The 13,308-nt window shown below is 44.0% G+C and overlaps 1 protein-coding gene across 2 annotated transcripts in view; it reads right to left on the reverse strand.

Annotated features, from left to right (window-relative positions):
- Window positions 1-401: 401 nt before the first annotated feature.
- The window catches only part of LOC103372303 (testis-expressed sequence 2 protein-like), a 45,049-nt gene continuing 32,142 nt past the window's right edge, over window positions 402-13,308 (reverse strand). The window contains exons 8-12 of one of the 2 annotated variants that reach the window (XM_008301911.1): window positions 6,507-6,633; window positions 5,471-5,578; window positions 4,168-4,377; window positions 3,594-3,714; window positions 402-2,688 (exon numbers count right to left, since the gene is read on the reverse strand). In XM_008301911.1, coding sequence (XP_008300133.1) covers window positions 2,536-2,688; window positions 3,594-3,714; window positions 4,168-4,377; window positions 5,471-5,578; window positions 6,507-6,633 — 719 coding nt within the window. In that variant the 3' untranslated portion in view covers window positions 402-2,535. Of the gene's footprint in view, window positions 2,689-3,593; window positions 3,715-4,167; window positions 4,378-5,470; window positions 5,585-6,506; window positions 6,634-13,308 lie in introns of both variants that reach the window. The other variant, XM_008301910.1, reaches the window with a different exon arrangement.

Below are 13,308 nucleotides of genomic sequence, written 5' to 3' on the forward strand. Positions count from 1 at the left end.
TTTATTGCACTTGCATTACAGCTCACAAAAAGTCTTAGAAGCACAAACAGTAAATCGGGAAAAATTTATTGAGATGGGAAACACAAAATCGTTCCAAGTTAGCAACGTTTTCCTGCTGCACGGAGAACTTACTGAGTTCAGGAACAAATTCAACAATTGCACATCAGCAGGTCAGGTGGTACCATCTTCCATGATGCACAGAACCCAACACAAGTCCCGTCTAGAAGGCCGTCGTGTCGTAACGGTTCTAATCTGCCTGAATCAGGGAGGATCAGCCCAGACTTGCTTTATTGTTTTTCTAATTACATTAACACTGCGAGCTGATGAACTTACGTTATCTCGTCCAGACACACGGAGCACAAAGAACCATCCGTTACACAATGACCAAAACCACTACGAGCTGGAACTTGAGTCGTTTATTTCCTGAACTAATGACAAAACAGCTCAACAGGTACCATACAGACATAGAAAACCTGGAAATCAACATAGTACAGATGTTTACCTGATAATTAAAGCCACCAAATGTGATATTAAAGCCACTGAAAACTACAAACAAAATTTGTCATTTTCATAAAATCATTAAATAACGAAGGAGTAATATAACATCTTTAATAGGTTTTCAATGGATACGAAGACGTTCCCTTCAAAAAGTCTCAAAGAAATCAAAACAATCCTTCATGGGAAAAAAAAAAAAAAAAAAATACTGTTAAAATGTCCAAGAAATTGGATTTTCCAGCTTCGAAGCAAATTGTGAGCGAACATTAGAGGAGATTTTTCCTTTTGATGATAAGTTACAGATTGTTATTGTTTTAATTTCTGTTAAAAAATTAAAAAGCGGTACAAGCTACTGACATGATTACAAGTTCCAACTGTTTACTTTTTTTTTTTTAGATTTCTGGGATATTCAGTGTAAAATCAAATAAAAAAATCAGCCAAATCCTGTGAAAAATAAGCGATTGAAGTTATAAAATTAAACACAGAGGGACTATTTTCAAAAAAATCTCACAACTCTGAAAGTATTTGGAGCAGAGCTGTGTTTGATTTGGCAAGAATTCCTGGTTCAGGTAGAAGTTTTTAGCGTGATTTAGTTAAAAAACAAACAAAAAAAACACGACATGAATCGAGAGAAGTTCTGACGTCTGGGTGGATCGACCCTTTATCGATACAAGTCGAGTCCGACGGAGCGATCCGGCGCTGAAGGCCCAACCGAAGGACTTTGGTTAAGATCAGAAAAAAAGGTGACAAAGGCATATTCAGAGAGGGAACCCGTAGACAGGGCCACACATTCTGGACCATAGACGCTTTCTGATATAATCTGTACCTTAACTTGTGTTAAAGTGTCTTCCTACGTACAAAGAGGTGCGCAGAGTCTTTTTAAAGCACTGTTGTTTATCAAAATTGGTCATTTTAATTCACACATCATCAGCGACACCATGTCTGGATGCATGCACCACCGTGTACGCCACAAAGATTCTCACAATGCGTCTGGAAAAAGGACACGACATAGTGTTTATCATTAGAAAACAAAAAGAAAACTTGTATTTGTGCAATAATTTGCATAGCCCAGTCAGAACTGGGTTAAAAAACAAAAAACTGTTTTCATACAAGAACCCAAAGCAAAAATATCCAAACATACATTCAATAGACGTGTTAGAGGCCTCGTACTTGTCATCAGACATACACTGTGTATTTATATAGTCGCTATACAAGATCATACTAAAGCCTATGTAGCAGTTCTATCATTGCACTTATTGTGTATTCGTCCTACATACCGCGTGTTTGCTCTCGAGCATCATCTCCATACAGACAACGGCATCAGTGGCATTAAAATGAAAAAAACAAAAAGGGAGTTTGGCAATCGAAGGTCTGGTCACAGCACAAATGAACACTGTTAGTTAACACCTGATCCAAAAAATAAAAGGTTTAAATCGCTAAAGCCACTTTAAGGTTTAATGTTTTATGGTAAAGAAACATAACATCAAGTATCGGAGCTTCTCCACTCGTTCACGGTTCATCCTCAACAAGGCAAACGACGGCGCTCCTTCACACGCTAACCGTTTGCCTCTAATCTCAACATACGATCGCACTTCATCTGCTGCAGCTCGACGCTAAACGTCTCCCGTCGTCGGCAGGCTGTAAGGTATCTGGTGAATGCTTCCACATCAACGTGTTCATCGGACATAAAATATATACCAAAAATATTCCTGCTGATTAACCCGCCCCCAGGTACGAGCCCAGAAAGGCTCCCTTCACATGTCAGCGCCTATTCAATAGGTACTCATCGTCACACAAGACGAAACCGCCTTTTCCCCCGGCGTGATAAATACTACTAAACAGAGCAGCAAGCAACAGTTTGTCTTTAGTGTCGACTCGGCCTCGTTCCTGTTGAAGTTACGAGGTCTCTTCTATTTGAAGTGAGAAAGCAGCTCACTGCGGGAATGTGTTTGTGTTACAGTAGCGCCACGCCCATCGACTTTGGCTCCGGTTCCCCCGTTTTGAGACTTCATAAGCTTTAGGAAATACTGTAAACAATCTTCATGGCTGGCTGGTGCTGTCCCTCTCTGGCTGCCAGGGCTCGGGGTCCGCCGCCGGGAGGCCGACTGAGGGGCCGCCAGCCGAGCGAGGGTCCATGGCAGAGTGCATGATAGTCAGCCACACATCATCCATGTTTGGCATCACCAGGATTTTCTACAAGACAGGAGAGAAAGACGGACAGTCAGCGGGTCGTCTCCACACAACCTACGACAATCAAAAACTGTCACGATTTAAATTTAAATTCCTGCAGAAGTAGCCTCGTTGCAGCTCCCAGCATTTCTGCAACACCTGTAAGGATCCCTGGAAGTCTCATCAGGTAAAATCATGCATCTGCGTTAAGCATCCAGTGGACGCAGCGCCGTACGTGGGAATGCTTTTGGTTTTCTACTGTGTCAGTGGAAAGCACGTACAAATTAAAGTTCCTCCAACGTCCGGCTGCAACTTCTTCAATTACAACTCCTTTAGTAGTGAATTATAAAGGTGTGGATGACGGAGAAACACCTCGTACAAACGGTGGCTAACCTTTTCCAACGTGGACGGATGACAAAATCTGCGTTATGCGCCCCCCGGTGGACACGGAAAGCATGAACTCCACCTTGACAGTCCAACCACCTCCTGGTGCACAACCCTTTGAATGTTAAGGAAAACCACAAGCACGGTCCTGGTACTCCTGAGTCCACGTGCCTTCTGAACTGCAGCTCTCTTGCTATGCTGTTTCTTCTTTCAGTGGTAGCTGCCGACCCACCTCTTGTCACCAGCGTTGATCATGAAGGTCGCAATGTGATGTTTTCTTTCCTGCACCCGTTTTAGATCCGCGGATGAATCACAAACCCACCAGGTGTCAATAAACGTGTCAAACACAGGTCCTACAGCTAACTGGGGCACGAACAGTCCCAGAACTATCTGATCAACCCTCGTATAAGATGCTGGGGTACACATGCGGTTTCCTCTAAAAGTTCCCACACCACTTGTTTGGCATGGACCTGCAGATAAACTCTGCTAACTTGCTGCGCCACGTCGGACTGCGTCACTGAATTACAGAAACAAACAATCAGTACCTGGAATTCCTGATCCAGTTTTTTCTCTATCCAGTCCGTAACATGAGCCAGAGTGACTTCTCTCTCTCCCAGCTTGGGTCGGGCCTTCAGCTCCAGGTGAGGCGGTGTCCTAAAGCCATACCTGCAACAGAAAGCAACCAACCATCAGTCACAAGCACTGCTAGTAGGTGACACATGAGCAACTTCTGAGCTACCTCCACCAGGGGGCAGTGATGAGCTGCAGGAAGACATACAGCCTGTTGGGTGATGCATTTATTTGTTTTTGTAAGACGTAGAGTTGAACGGTCTAAAAAATCCCACCTGTTCTGAGCACAGCTTTCCCTACTTTGTGTGTTTCAGGTTAACTGTCCATCACATAGATTTAAGGTATGTGGATTGTGCTTCAGGAACTGTTGACACGCGAAAAGAAATCTGACAAATTCAGAGTCATCTTAAAGACCTTTGTTTGCAACAGGCTCGACTGTGTTCTCCTGTCTGTGGGAAAGAGCCGTCTCTAGGGAAAATGTGATTATTTGTCACTCTGCACAGCATTCCTCTGATTAGGCTGGAGGGAAACAACACTTCCTTCACATACCAGATCCTGTCGGTGGGAGGAGGCGGGATGTTGACGGCCAGCGTTCCCCGGAGCTGCTGCACCTCCACCGTGAGCAGGAGGGGCGTGTTGGACACTTCCTCCATCTTCTTCTTGATGAACTCCGTCTCCGTGGCCTTCTGGAAGTACTTGGACTTGGTGATCTTGTCCACAAAGCGCATGATCTTGCTGGCTTTGTGTCCTCCAACCAAACTGTGTTAACAGAGAGAAAGCGGGTCGGGGAGGAATCGGACTACATTTAGCTCAGCTGTAACTTCCATGAAACCAGATCACATTTTCTTCAATTAATAAAAGTGATTCTTCGACACATCGGAAACATCTTAGACGCATTTACGGGTTTCTAATTTTGTTTTTGGGTTCTCCTGGACTATGTTTACGCGCTCTAACGCCCTCTGTCTGAAACACTTTAACCTCATGACTACACTACGCTGGGCTTCTGCTAAAACCAGTGAAAGCAGCTCCTCCAGACACGTGAGCAGCTCAGAAGTGGTGCAAACGTGGATCTTTTACACAGAAATGGGTCATGAACTGTCTGTAATTTTATTAAATTAAACTACCAGTCTACAGGAAATGACTAATTTGTGTCAAACAAGGCATCCACTTTGGATTCTTGATTCTCTTGTCAGAATTTGTTTGACAGAAGCGTTTGACAGAAGTCATTTAAGTCTGTTAATGTTCACTTGACCTTAATCTACGAAGTCTCACAGTGCCGTGCTGATACCAGAAACCAAAGGCACAAAGATCCTCAAACAAAAGCTCATCGTCTTGTTTTCCCACAACTCCACGCTGCACGTCGACCAGTCTGCTCAGATTGGTCAAACTGGCCCGATGTAAGCAAAGACAAGGTTTCTAGAAACTCTCTGGCTACAGGTTTGTACACGAAGCAGCTCAAGTGATGAAATGATGCAAGGCAGCAAAGAGAATGACTCCGTTTGGTATTTCTACGATAAGGGCTACAACACGCTAAAGAAACTGGAAAAGCATGACACAGGCTTTTTAATAATCCATTACCAGCCATGTGTGATGTATCCACAGCTGTCTAACAGTAACATCTTCTGTCCCAGTTCAGATAACTCTCAGTCACTACTCTACTGTCACTGTGAGGCCTTTGAAACCAAAAGGTCTGCTTCAGGAGTTAGAAGGAAAAAAAGCTTTTCAAACTTCACAAAACACGTTTATTTGAAGTCTAGTAATATTCTGTTTGTATATGCAGGACAATCTGGAAACATCCTACAAGCTCGTGATTGTGAAAACAGATTAAATAACTGCCACAGCTCGTCCTCACCCGTCTGCTCCGGCAGAATCATTCGAGAAGTCGGAGGAGTCTTCCTCGTCTGACGAGCCGGCGCTGGACGACTCTTCATCGCTGTCGGCCAGGCAGTACGTCCTCGGCCTGTATCTGGAAACGCACCAACAAACACAAAAGGATTAAGGTGAGCGCACATGAATGCAGGAACTCATGCTCAGGGTTTTACATTATGTCATTGTGCCTACAGACGACTATTTATTTGCACATCGCTGGAGTCATAATGATCTTTAAGAATGTTTTTTTTTGTAATTTCACCTCCAAACTGTAAAGTTTTAACAACCCTTCAGATGTAGTTTGATGTGAAACTGAATCTAAATGTGTTTCCTTATGAGGTCTGGCAAAATTCGACTCACTTCTTATTAACTCCCAACCAGTCCAACCCCAAAGAGTACGAACTGTAAGTAGTTTAAAGGAACACCGATCCAGTACGTACCACTGACACCAACAAAGGCCCTTACTTTACCAGCGTCATAAATTAAAAAAAATTAGAAATACATGAACTCCATTTTGGTGCCAAAACAATGCAGAGCATCATAACGCAGCCTGAGTGTCGTCTGTAAGTATGTACACGGACATATATGTGAACATGTTGGGCTGCTCTTCACTGCTCAGAATTAATTTCTGGCATGACAACAAGGAAACACGCCGATGAAAGAAGCACCGAGCACGCTAAGAAATGAATAATTAATCAGACGAGGCATTAGATGGAATTAGGAAACGAGACAAACAAGATGTTGTAACTGGAAAATGAACAGAGGAGATCACTGTTGAAAGTCAAGCAGCACTCACCCACGGCAGAAACACATCCGCAGAGAGGCAGAATCCAGAGAAGAGAAAGGGAACGGCAGGGAAAAGACAAGACAGAAAAGATACAGAACACTGAGTGAAACAGGTGAGCTGACACCTGGCACAGACCAGCACCGTCTTCCTGAGTAGAGGAGGAAACGACACTGAGTCCAATCAAGGCTGTTCTAAAGTGAGTACGCGGTCCGATGGAGGCTGATCGTCTTACCCGTCTTTGCCAAATTCCCCTAAGCGGAGGCTGTCCCCCTCTTTGCCCAGGCGGATGAGGTTCATCTTGGTTTCCAGGGTCATCAGGAAGGAGCCCCTGTAGGAGATCTCCAGGTCGAACCACAGACCTGAAAAACACAGTCGGCATCAGAAATGTCAGTCTAAGAAATGAAACTGTGAAGAGTGAGATTTGCTGATCAGAGACTTCATCTTCATCATTATTATACCGTCCAAATCCTATTTACTGGAGTATTTTTTAGCATGGAGGACTGCAGATTTGTGGAAAGATGTTTTGTCATTCCTCAGCGACTATTCTGTTGAAGCTGCTCTTAGCTGCAGAAGTTGTGTTGCTTCTTTCCTTTTTCCCAACGATGTTCTGTCAGATTTAAGTCAAGCAACATGTGTGGCTACGTCCTGGTTTCACGTTATCCTTCTGGAGAAGCTTCTTGTGTGATTTAGCTTGATGCTTTTTATTGTTATCTCGCTGGAAAGTCCATCTTCTACCAAGCTTCTGCAGGCTGGGAAGCATCTATCATAGCCAGTGTTTTGACATATAGCCACAGACGTTCGCGGTGCCACCTATAAACGCCATCTCCCCAAAACCTTTCACACCCTGCAGGACCTGATCATCACGTCTGTGCTTCACTGTCAGGACTATGCATTCACAATCGTGGTCAAACATGCTGGAACCCATTTTTACATTTACTCATCTGAACAACAAGGTACTCCAGATATTAATGTTTGTGTTTTTTCAATGCCCATCACACTCTCTGAGCTGTCACAGAAATATCGATTTCCACTGACAGCTCATGTGCCGAGTCTGAATTACTCGTGCACACCGTCGTCCTCGCCGCCTTTGTTTCCTCCCTGCTCACGTTCTCCCGTCGCTGTTTTGTCCTTTCTGTGGCATCTCTCTCTCTCTCTCTCGTTCCCCTCAAGCATCACTAAAGTGGGGACTCCGACCGATTCTATTTCCCTGATCCTTCTGCTTTGATGAGAAAGACAGAGTGAAAGACCCGGGGAAGGAAGGGGAAAGAAAGAGGGAGGGATCACAAGGTCCTTTAACCAGAGGAGAAAAACAGCTGGAGAGCACGCAGTCTTCCCCCGCAGCCCACGTTTGATATCAGCAGGAGGGAGCGGCTGCAGAAACAGGGCTCTCCCGCTGCTCCTTTTACCGCCGCACTACCAAATCTGCTGTAATCTGGATTACACAAAACTCCTCAAAAGCCTCCATCGACAGCTTGGCTTGCACGGGGCAGCCTCTGCTCTCGCTGTACACTTGGGTGAGGTTCCCCTGTTCCCCACTGGGGGGCAGCAAAGTTTGTCAGATGATGCAGGAAAGAAGAATTGGGTCAGGATGAAGGCCATTAAGCTAATCTGATCCAAAAAAACAATGAACTTTGCATGTGTGCACATACGTGATGCTAAAGTCCATAACGAGTGCACACACACATGCTGCAGTATTTGCTGCACAGTCACCAGAATCTCTATAATTAGATTTAGATGGCTTTCCTAACAGTAGCCCTGAGATAGGCTTTGTAATCTGGCAAAAAGCGTGCTCATACAGCATGTACATCCATTACACGTCAAATGATTCTAAACTGTGTCATCTGACAGCAACTGTTTTGCTTCAAAGTGGACCAGGAGAGGATTTGTTTTGTAAAACTGAAACCCACATTCTATCTTAAAATGAACAGACCCACAGTAGGAACTATACTTTCTAATACTAAGATTCCCCGTCCCCCTCAGCATGGAGGATACCAATTTTCTGAAAGATGTTTTTGTTGTTCACCTTAAAGGACTATTTTTTTCAGCTGCTCTTTCCTCACACGGGTTGTGTTGCTCCATTTTTCCTCTTTAAAATATTCCAAAGATGTTCTATCAGATTCAAGTCAGGCAGCATACTTGGACGTGTCACAGCTTCACTTTTTTCTTCTGCTTGTGTGTAACTGTGACGCTGTGCTTTTCAGTTTTACACAGGGAGCCATCTTGTCAGCCACTATTTTGGTGTATCCACAGGCATGCATGGTGCCATCTCTAAACACCATCTTTCCAACACCTTTTGCACTCACGCAGCCCCATACCGTCACAACTTCCACCTCCGTGCTTCAATGTGAGGAATATGTGATAGTCCTGGTCAAGTTCACACCAAACCCGACCCCATCTGAGCCCAACCAGTCCATCATTCATCAGGCTTTTTCCATCTTTGCAAAGCCCCACAATCTGATTGTTCATTTCTTCTGACAAATCTTTCCTACGTGATGCAGACATGGAGATGGACACGTCCCATTGGTCCAAAACTGCTAAAGTTCTTAAAGGCTGATTCACTTCTGTTGTATTGAGTTTCTACTTCGTGGCTGTTTCATGAATAAAGTCTGTCTAAAGTGTTTGCTTTGGATTGGGCATAAGTGGAAATACTCTACTTGTCAACAGAAATTCGTTTTGATATTATCAGAAGACGTGGCGTGGGAAGGCAGACAATAGAGAAAGTTGCTGGCCTCTCCTCGGTGCTCTGCTGAACACCAGCTGGCTCTGCTAAATGACACGATAAGGCAATAAGTCTAGTACGCTAGAGAGAAAACAATCAGAGAAGAAGAACATGTTTAAAGGAAACAGACGGCTGAGAAGAAGTGAAAGCAGGTCAAAAAAAAAAAAAAAAAAAGAGTTGGAGCAAAAGAAAAAGCGAAAATAGACAGAAAATCAGAAAGACAGCACGGCAGAGTTAGCATGGTGGATACGATGAGCCCAGTGGGCCTTTCCAGACCCACTGGTCTTGAGGAGTGTGGCGTGAGTCTGGTTGGTCTGGGTGTTTACGCACAGCTTTGTTTGACAGAGAGAGGAGAGAAGAGCCTCAGTGCAAGCTGCTGGGTCAGGGCAGCGCTTCTTTAATTGGGGTGAAGTCACGAAGCCACATGGTGAGGAGTCAGCAGTGCACCATGAACACCACAAAGAAACGCCTTCACATTTGCAGGGTGTCAGCTTCCAGAGACGGAGAATACAGAAACGCATGTGTCTGTAAAAACAAATGTGCAGGACGACAAAGGTACAAGGACACAGAGAGCGTTGCCTCTGAAGATATGCACACATACACAGCTGGAGAAGTTAATCGATCCACTGCACTCAGCATGCTCGTTCCTGGAAGGAGCGGGGTGAGACGAGGTAAAGGCAGAACTTGAGATGCCTGGAGGATACAGCCACTGTAGCAGCGGTGGAAATTTGAAAAGGAAAACTAAACTGACCGTCTCCACTGGAGGTTCTGCAACAAAAAAACTTCAAAGTCAGAGGCCACTGATGGTGGAAACACACCGGCACAAAAACAGATTTTTAACATCACCTTCCCCTGGCGAGGGAGACCTTCTGAAAAGAAACATTCACAGGGCTCAGGAAAGCTAAATGCCTTCAGTAATCTTTAGCCAAATGGATAGAAAGTCTTTTGTTTGAAGCACACACCTCTTGCCTCCTTCCTACTTTCTCTCACCTCCAAGAAATGTGTCTAAAAATGTGGCAGTTTGTTATTTGAGACTCGCTGTGGGGGATCCGAATCAATTCACTTACAATCTGGTGGAAAGAAATCAAAACATTTGGCAACATATAGCCGTTTCCGAACGCAAGTGCAAATAAAGCCGACAACCCATCAACGCAGTCAGTGGAATCGGGTTCAGTGCACACTGATTGTATTTGAAGAGGCTTTTGAGGTGTGTTTTGCCTGGAACTGATCCAAGAAATGCTGTTGCCATCTCAGTTGGAGATGCAATCATTTCCTGCTCTCATTACAGGGTTATGTGAGTGCCGCAGTGATAAAAATGAGGCAGTGAGTCATAGCACAGGAGGGAGGAAGAGAGACACGGAGACCAAAAAAGTGAGTAAGGACACAAAGAGGAAGATGAAATGAAAGGGAATGCAAGAGGAAGAAAAAACTAGGAACAGAGCAGGAGACTGTACATGTGAAACAGATGAAAAAGCCAGATCTGCCACAGAATGTGAGGGGGATGACAAAAGTAACGTGGCAGAGGGAGATGGGAAGCTTAAGGCTGCGTGTCGGAATGATCATAGAAGAATTCCTGTAAAAGTGACGTACAAAAGCTTCTCGTGATCAAAACTCGAACACAGCTAGCTGAAACTTTAGCACCACTTGAGCCTGCATAGCTGTGCAGAGCTAAGACCTCACATAGCTAAGCTTCGATTTATCCGCTCCAAAGGAAAGACCTGCTGAAGTGCTTAGGGCCTGCCTGTATTGTGCTCAACTAAGAGTCCAACAGCCAATCAGATTCCATTAGACTTCTGTAAACAAGGTTTTCACTTATGAGGCATTTTCCAGGATCTGCGCCATGCGACACCTTTGGTAAAGAAGATTTTCTTCACACTAATCAAGCACAAACATCTTTCCAGCTCCATACATCCAAGGCTTCTCGCTGTGCGGCAAACAACAGTACGCTACTGTGAGCGTTGTTACTGCCGGTCAGCGGCTGCAGAGGAAGGGAAAAAGGTTTGAACCTTATTTACCCGGCTGAGAGTCTACAAGTAACAAGCATCTCTCTTTGACCTCGAGCGTACCGCTGGATTGAGCGGAGCAGCTGTTGTTGCTGTCTGCGGTTTATAACAACCCGACTCGAGCTGACCTAAGTTCTCTCTGTACTTGTTATAAGAGGCAACAATAAAAATACGTACAAATAAAGAAGAAACACAACAGCAGAAAACTTGTAAAATGAAATATAATATAAAGAATATAGCAGAAATGAAGACCAAATAGGATAAGACCACTAAGAACAACCAAAGGCTACTGAAAAAAAAAACACGGTAAACACCAAATGTCTTGGCATCCTCATTGTTTTTTAAAATTATATTTAGTTTTTGTGGTGCTAGCAGCTGGAAGTGGATAATTGTCTCACGATAAACACAGAATGAACGCAACATATTGACGTTCTTCTGTTTTGATTACATTTTTTAGAGATGATCTGCATTTGTTGCCGTCTCTACGGCTGCTTTAAATCATTCTAATTGATTGTCAGCAGTGTCTATGGTTAGCATTGTGAGCGTCTCCGTCTGGACAGCGCTGCTTTCAATAGAGAGTGAGGACAGCTGTCACCAGTGCTGCTGTTCTTTTGGATGGAGAGCACAGCCTCGGTATTGTGATCTTATTAGTCACAGCAGGAACACGAGAGAAAGAACGGGAGCAACGGCCAGTCATGAGACTAAACATCACTTCTGTCCACGTGTGTGTGTGCACGCAGTGGATTGCAAAAGGTTTCACTCAATCTGACATTTTACTCAGTTTGCCCAGCAAAGGTTTGGAAAATTATATTACGTGAAGCTTTGACAGTTCGACTGGCGGTTTGGATTGCTGAGGCAACTCTAGACAAAACAGTCACAGCAGAATGACACACGGACAGCGAAGGCAGTTTATAAGAAGAGGCGCTGTGGTTACAGAGACATCGGCTCTTGTGCACTGAGAAATTTCGATTGTGAAATCTGGTCTTACGCTTCCTTATGTAAATGTAGAAGACTCTTCTACTCTGGTCAGGTTGTGGTTAGCCACTTTCTCTTCTTCTTTTCTGTAATGTCACTGCTGAGATCATGGTCTGGTGATGGAGGGACAACGGTGTCACAGTCACACCAGATTTATTTAGGTTAGCAGCGAAATCTGCCTGACTGTCAGCAGGATTATGCAAAAACTACCGGGTCCAAATTCATGACACTTGGTGGAGAGGTGGAGCACGAGCACAGTAAGAGATTCAGATCCATTTCTTTAAGATTGCTAGATACATAACGGGCTTTGTGCAACGACTGGCGGACTCTCTGAATGGCCTTCTAGTTTTGTTCATGTGCGACTCTCTGGAATATTGTTGCTTAAATCAATATCTCTGGTGAATTGTACATATTTTTACAGCGAGCATACACAAGTCCAGGATGACGTGAGGTATTATCTGTCCTAAAGAAAGGTTGCCAATTTTTTTGGGTGGGACTTTAACATGTTAATTAACACGGAAATAATGCGTTAAAGTCCCACCCTTAATGTACTTTAACGCGTTAATTACAATTAATTAATTAGAAGAAAAATAACGCGTTAAAAAAAATTAACAGTTTGCATCCAGACAACATGGAACGTTTGTCAGCGCCTGATTTCATGGTCCACCGATCACAGTGATGCACAGGATGCGTCAGCGCTACGCTAACAACAACAAACATGGCAGAATCCGATGAGAGTGCATCACTTGGACTGATGGATGACAGATTTAAAAAAAACTGCCTGATGGAAGCCTCGACAAGAGTGTGGTTTTGTGCAACTTGTGCAAAAAAGAATTTGCATCCCACCGAAGCACATCAAACTTATGGTACCACCTGAATGCAAAGCAGTGAGCACAGAAACCGCCGGAGCTGTTAGCGCTAGCAGTCCTGGATAGCGGTGAATTTTTTTAACGCGTTATTTTTGTTGTAATTAATTAATTGTAATTAATGCGTTAATGCATTAAAGTCCCACCCCTAAAATTTTTACAATATGACGTGCATGATTTTAGAGTGTGCAACTAATGTGCAAAATGTTCTCTAGTTATTTTTTTGCATTATATGTGCGTATTTGATGCCAATTATGTCTTCGGTTCAGCTAAAACAAAGACACATCACGCCAATTTCCAAGAGAAAGCTGACACTCGACTGAAGAGCCTCCCATGCATGCAGAAACTGAAAATACTTTACACGACAAAAGTATCCTGATACAAAGCCTGTTTACATTACAGCGCCTTCGTCCTCGTTATCGCCGGTGTTGACATAGATAACTGACTGGCAAGTGCTTTCTCGAGAAACAC

This window comes from Stegastes partitus, unplaced genomic scaffold (genome assembly GCF_000690725.1).
Source record: "Stegastes partitus isolate 25-593 unplaced genomic scaffold, Stegastes_partitus-1.0.2 Scaffold1730, whole genome shotgun sequence".
Lineage (NCBI taxonomy): Eukaryota > Metazoa > Chordata > Actinopteri > Pomacentridae > Stegastes > Stegastes partitus.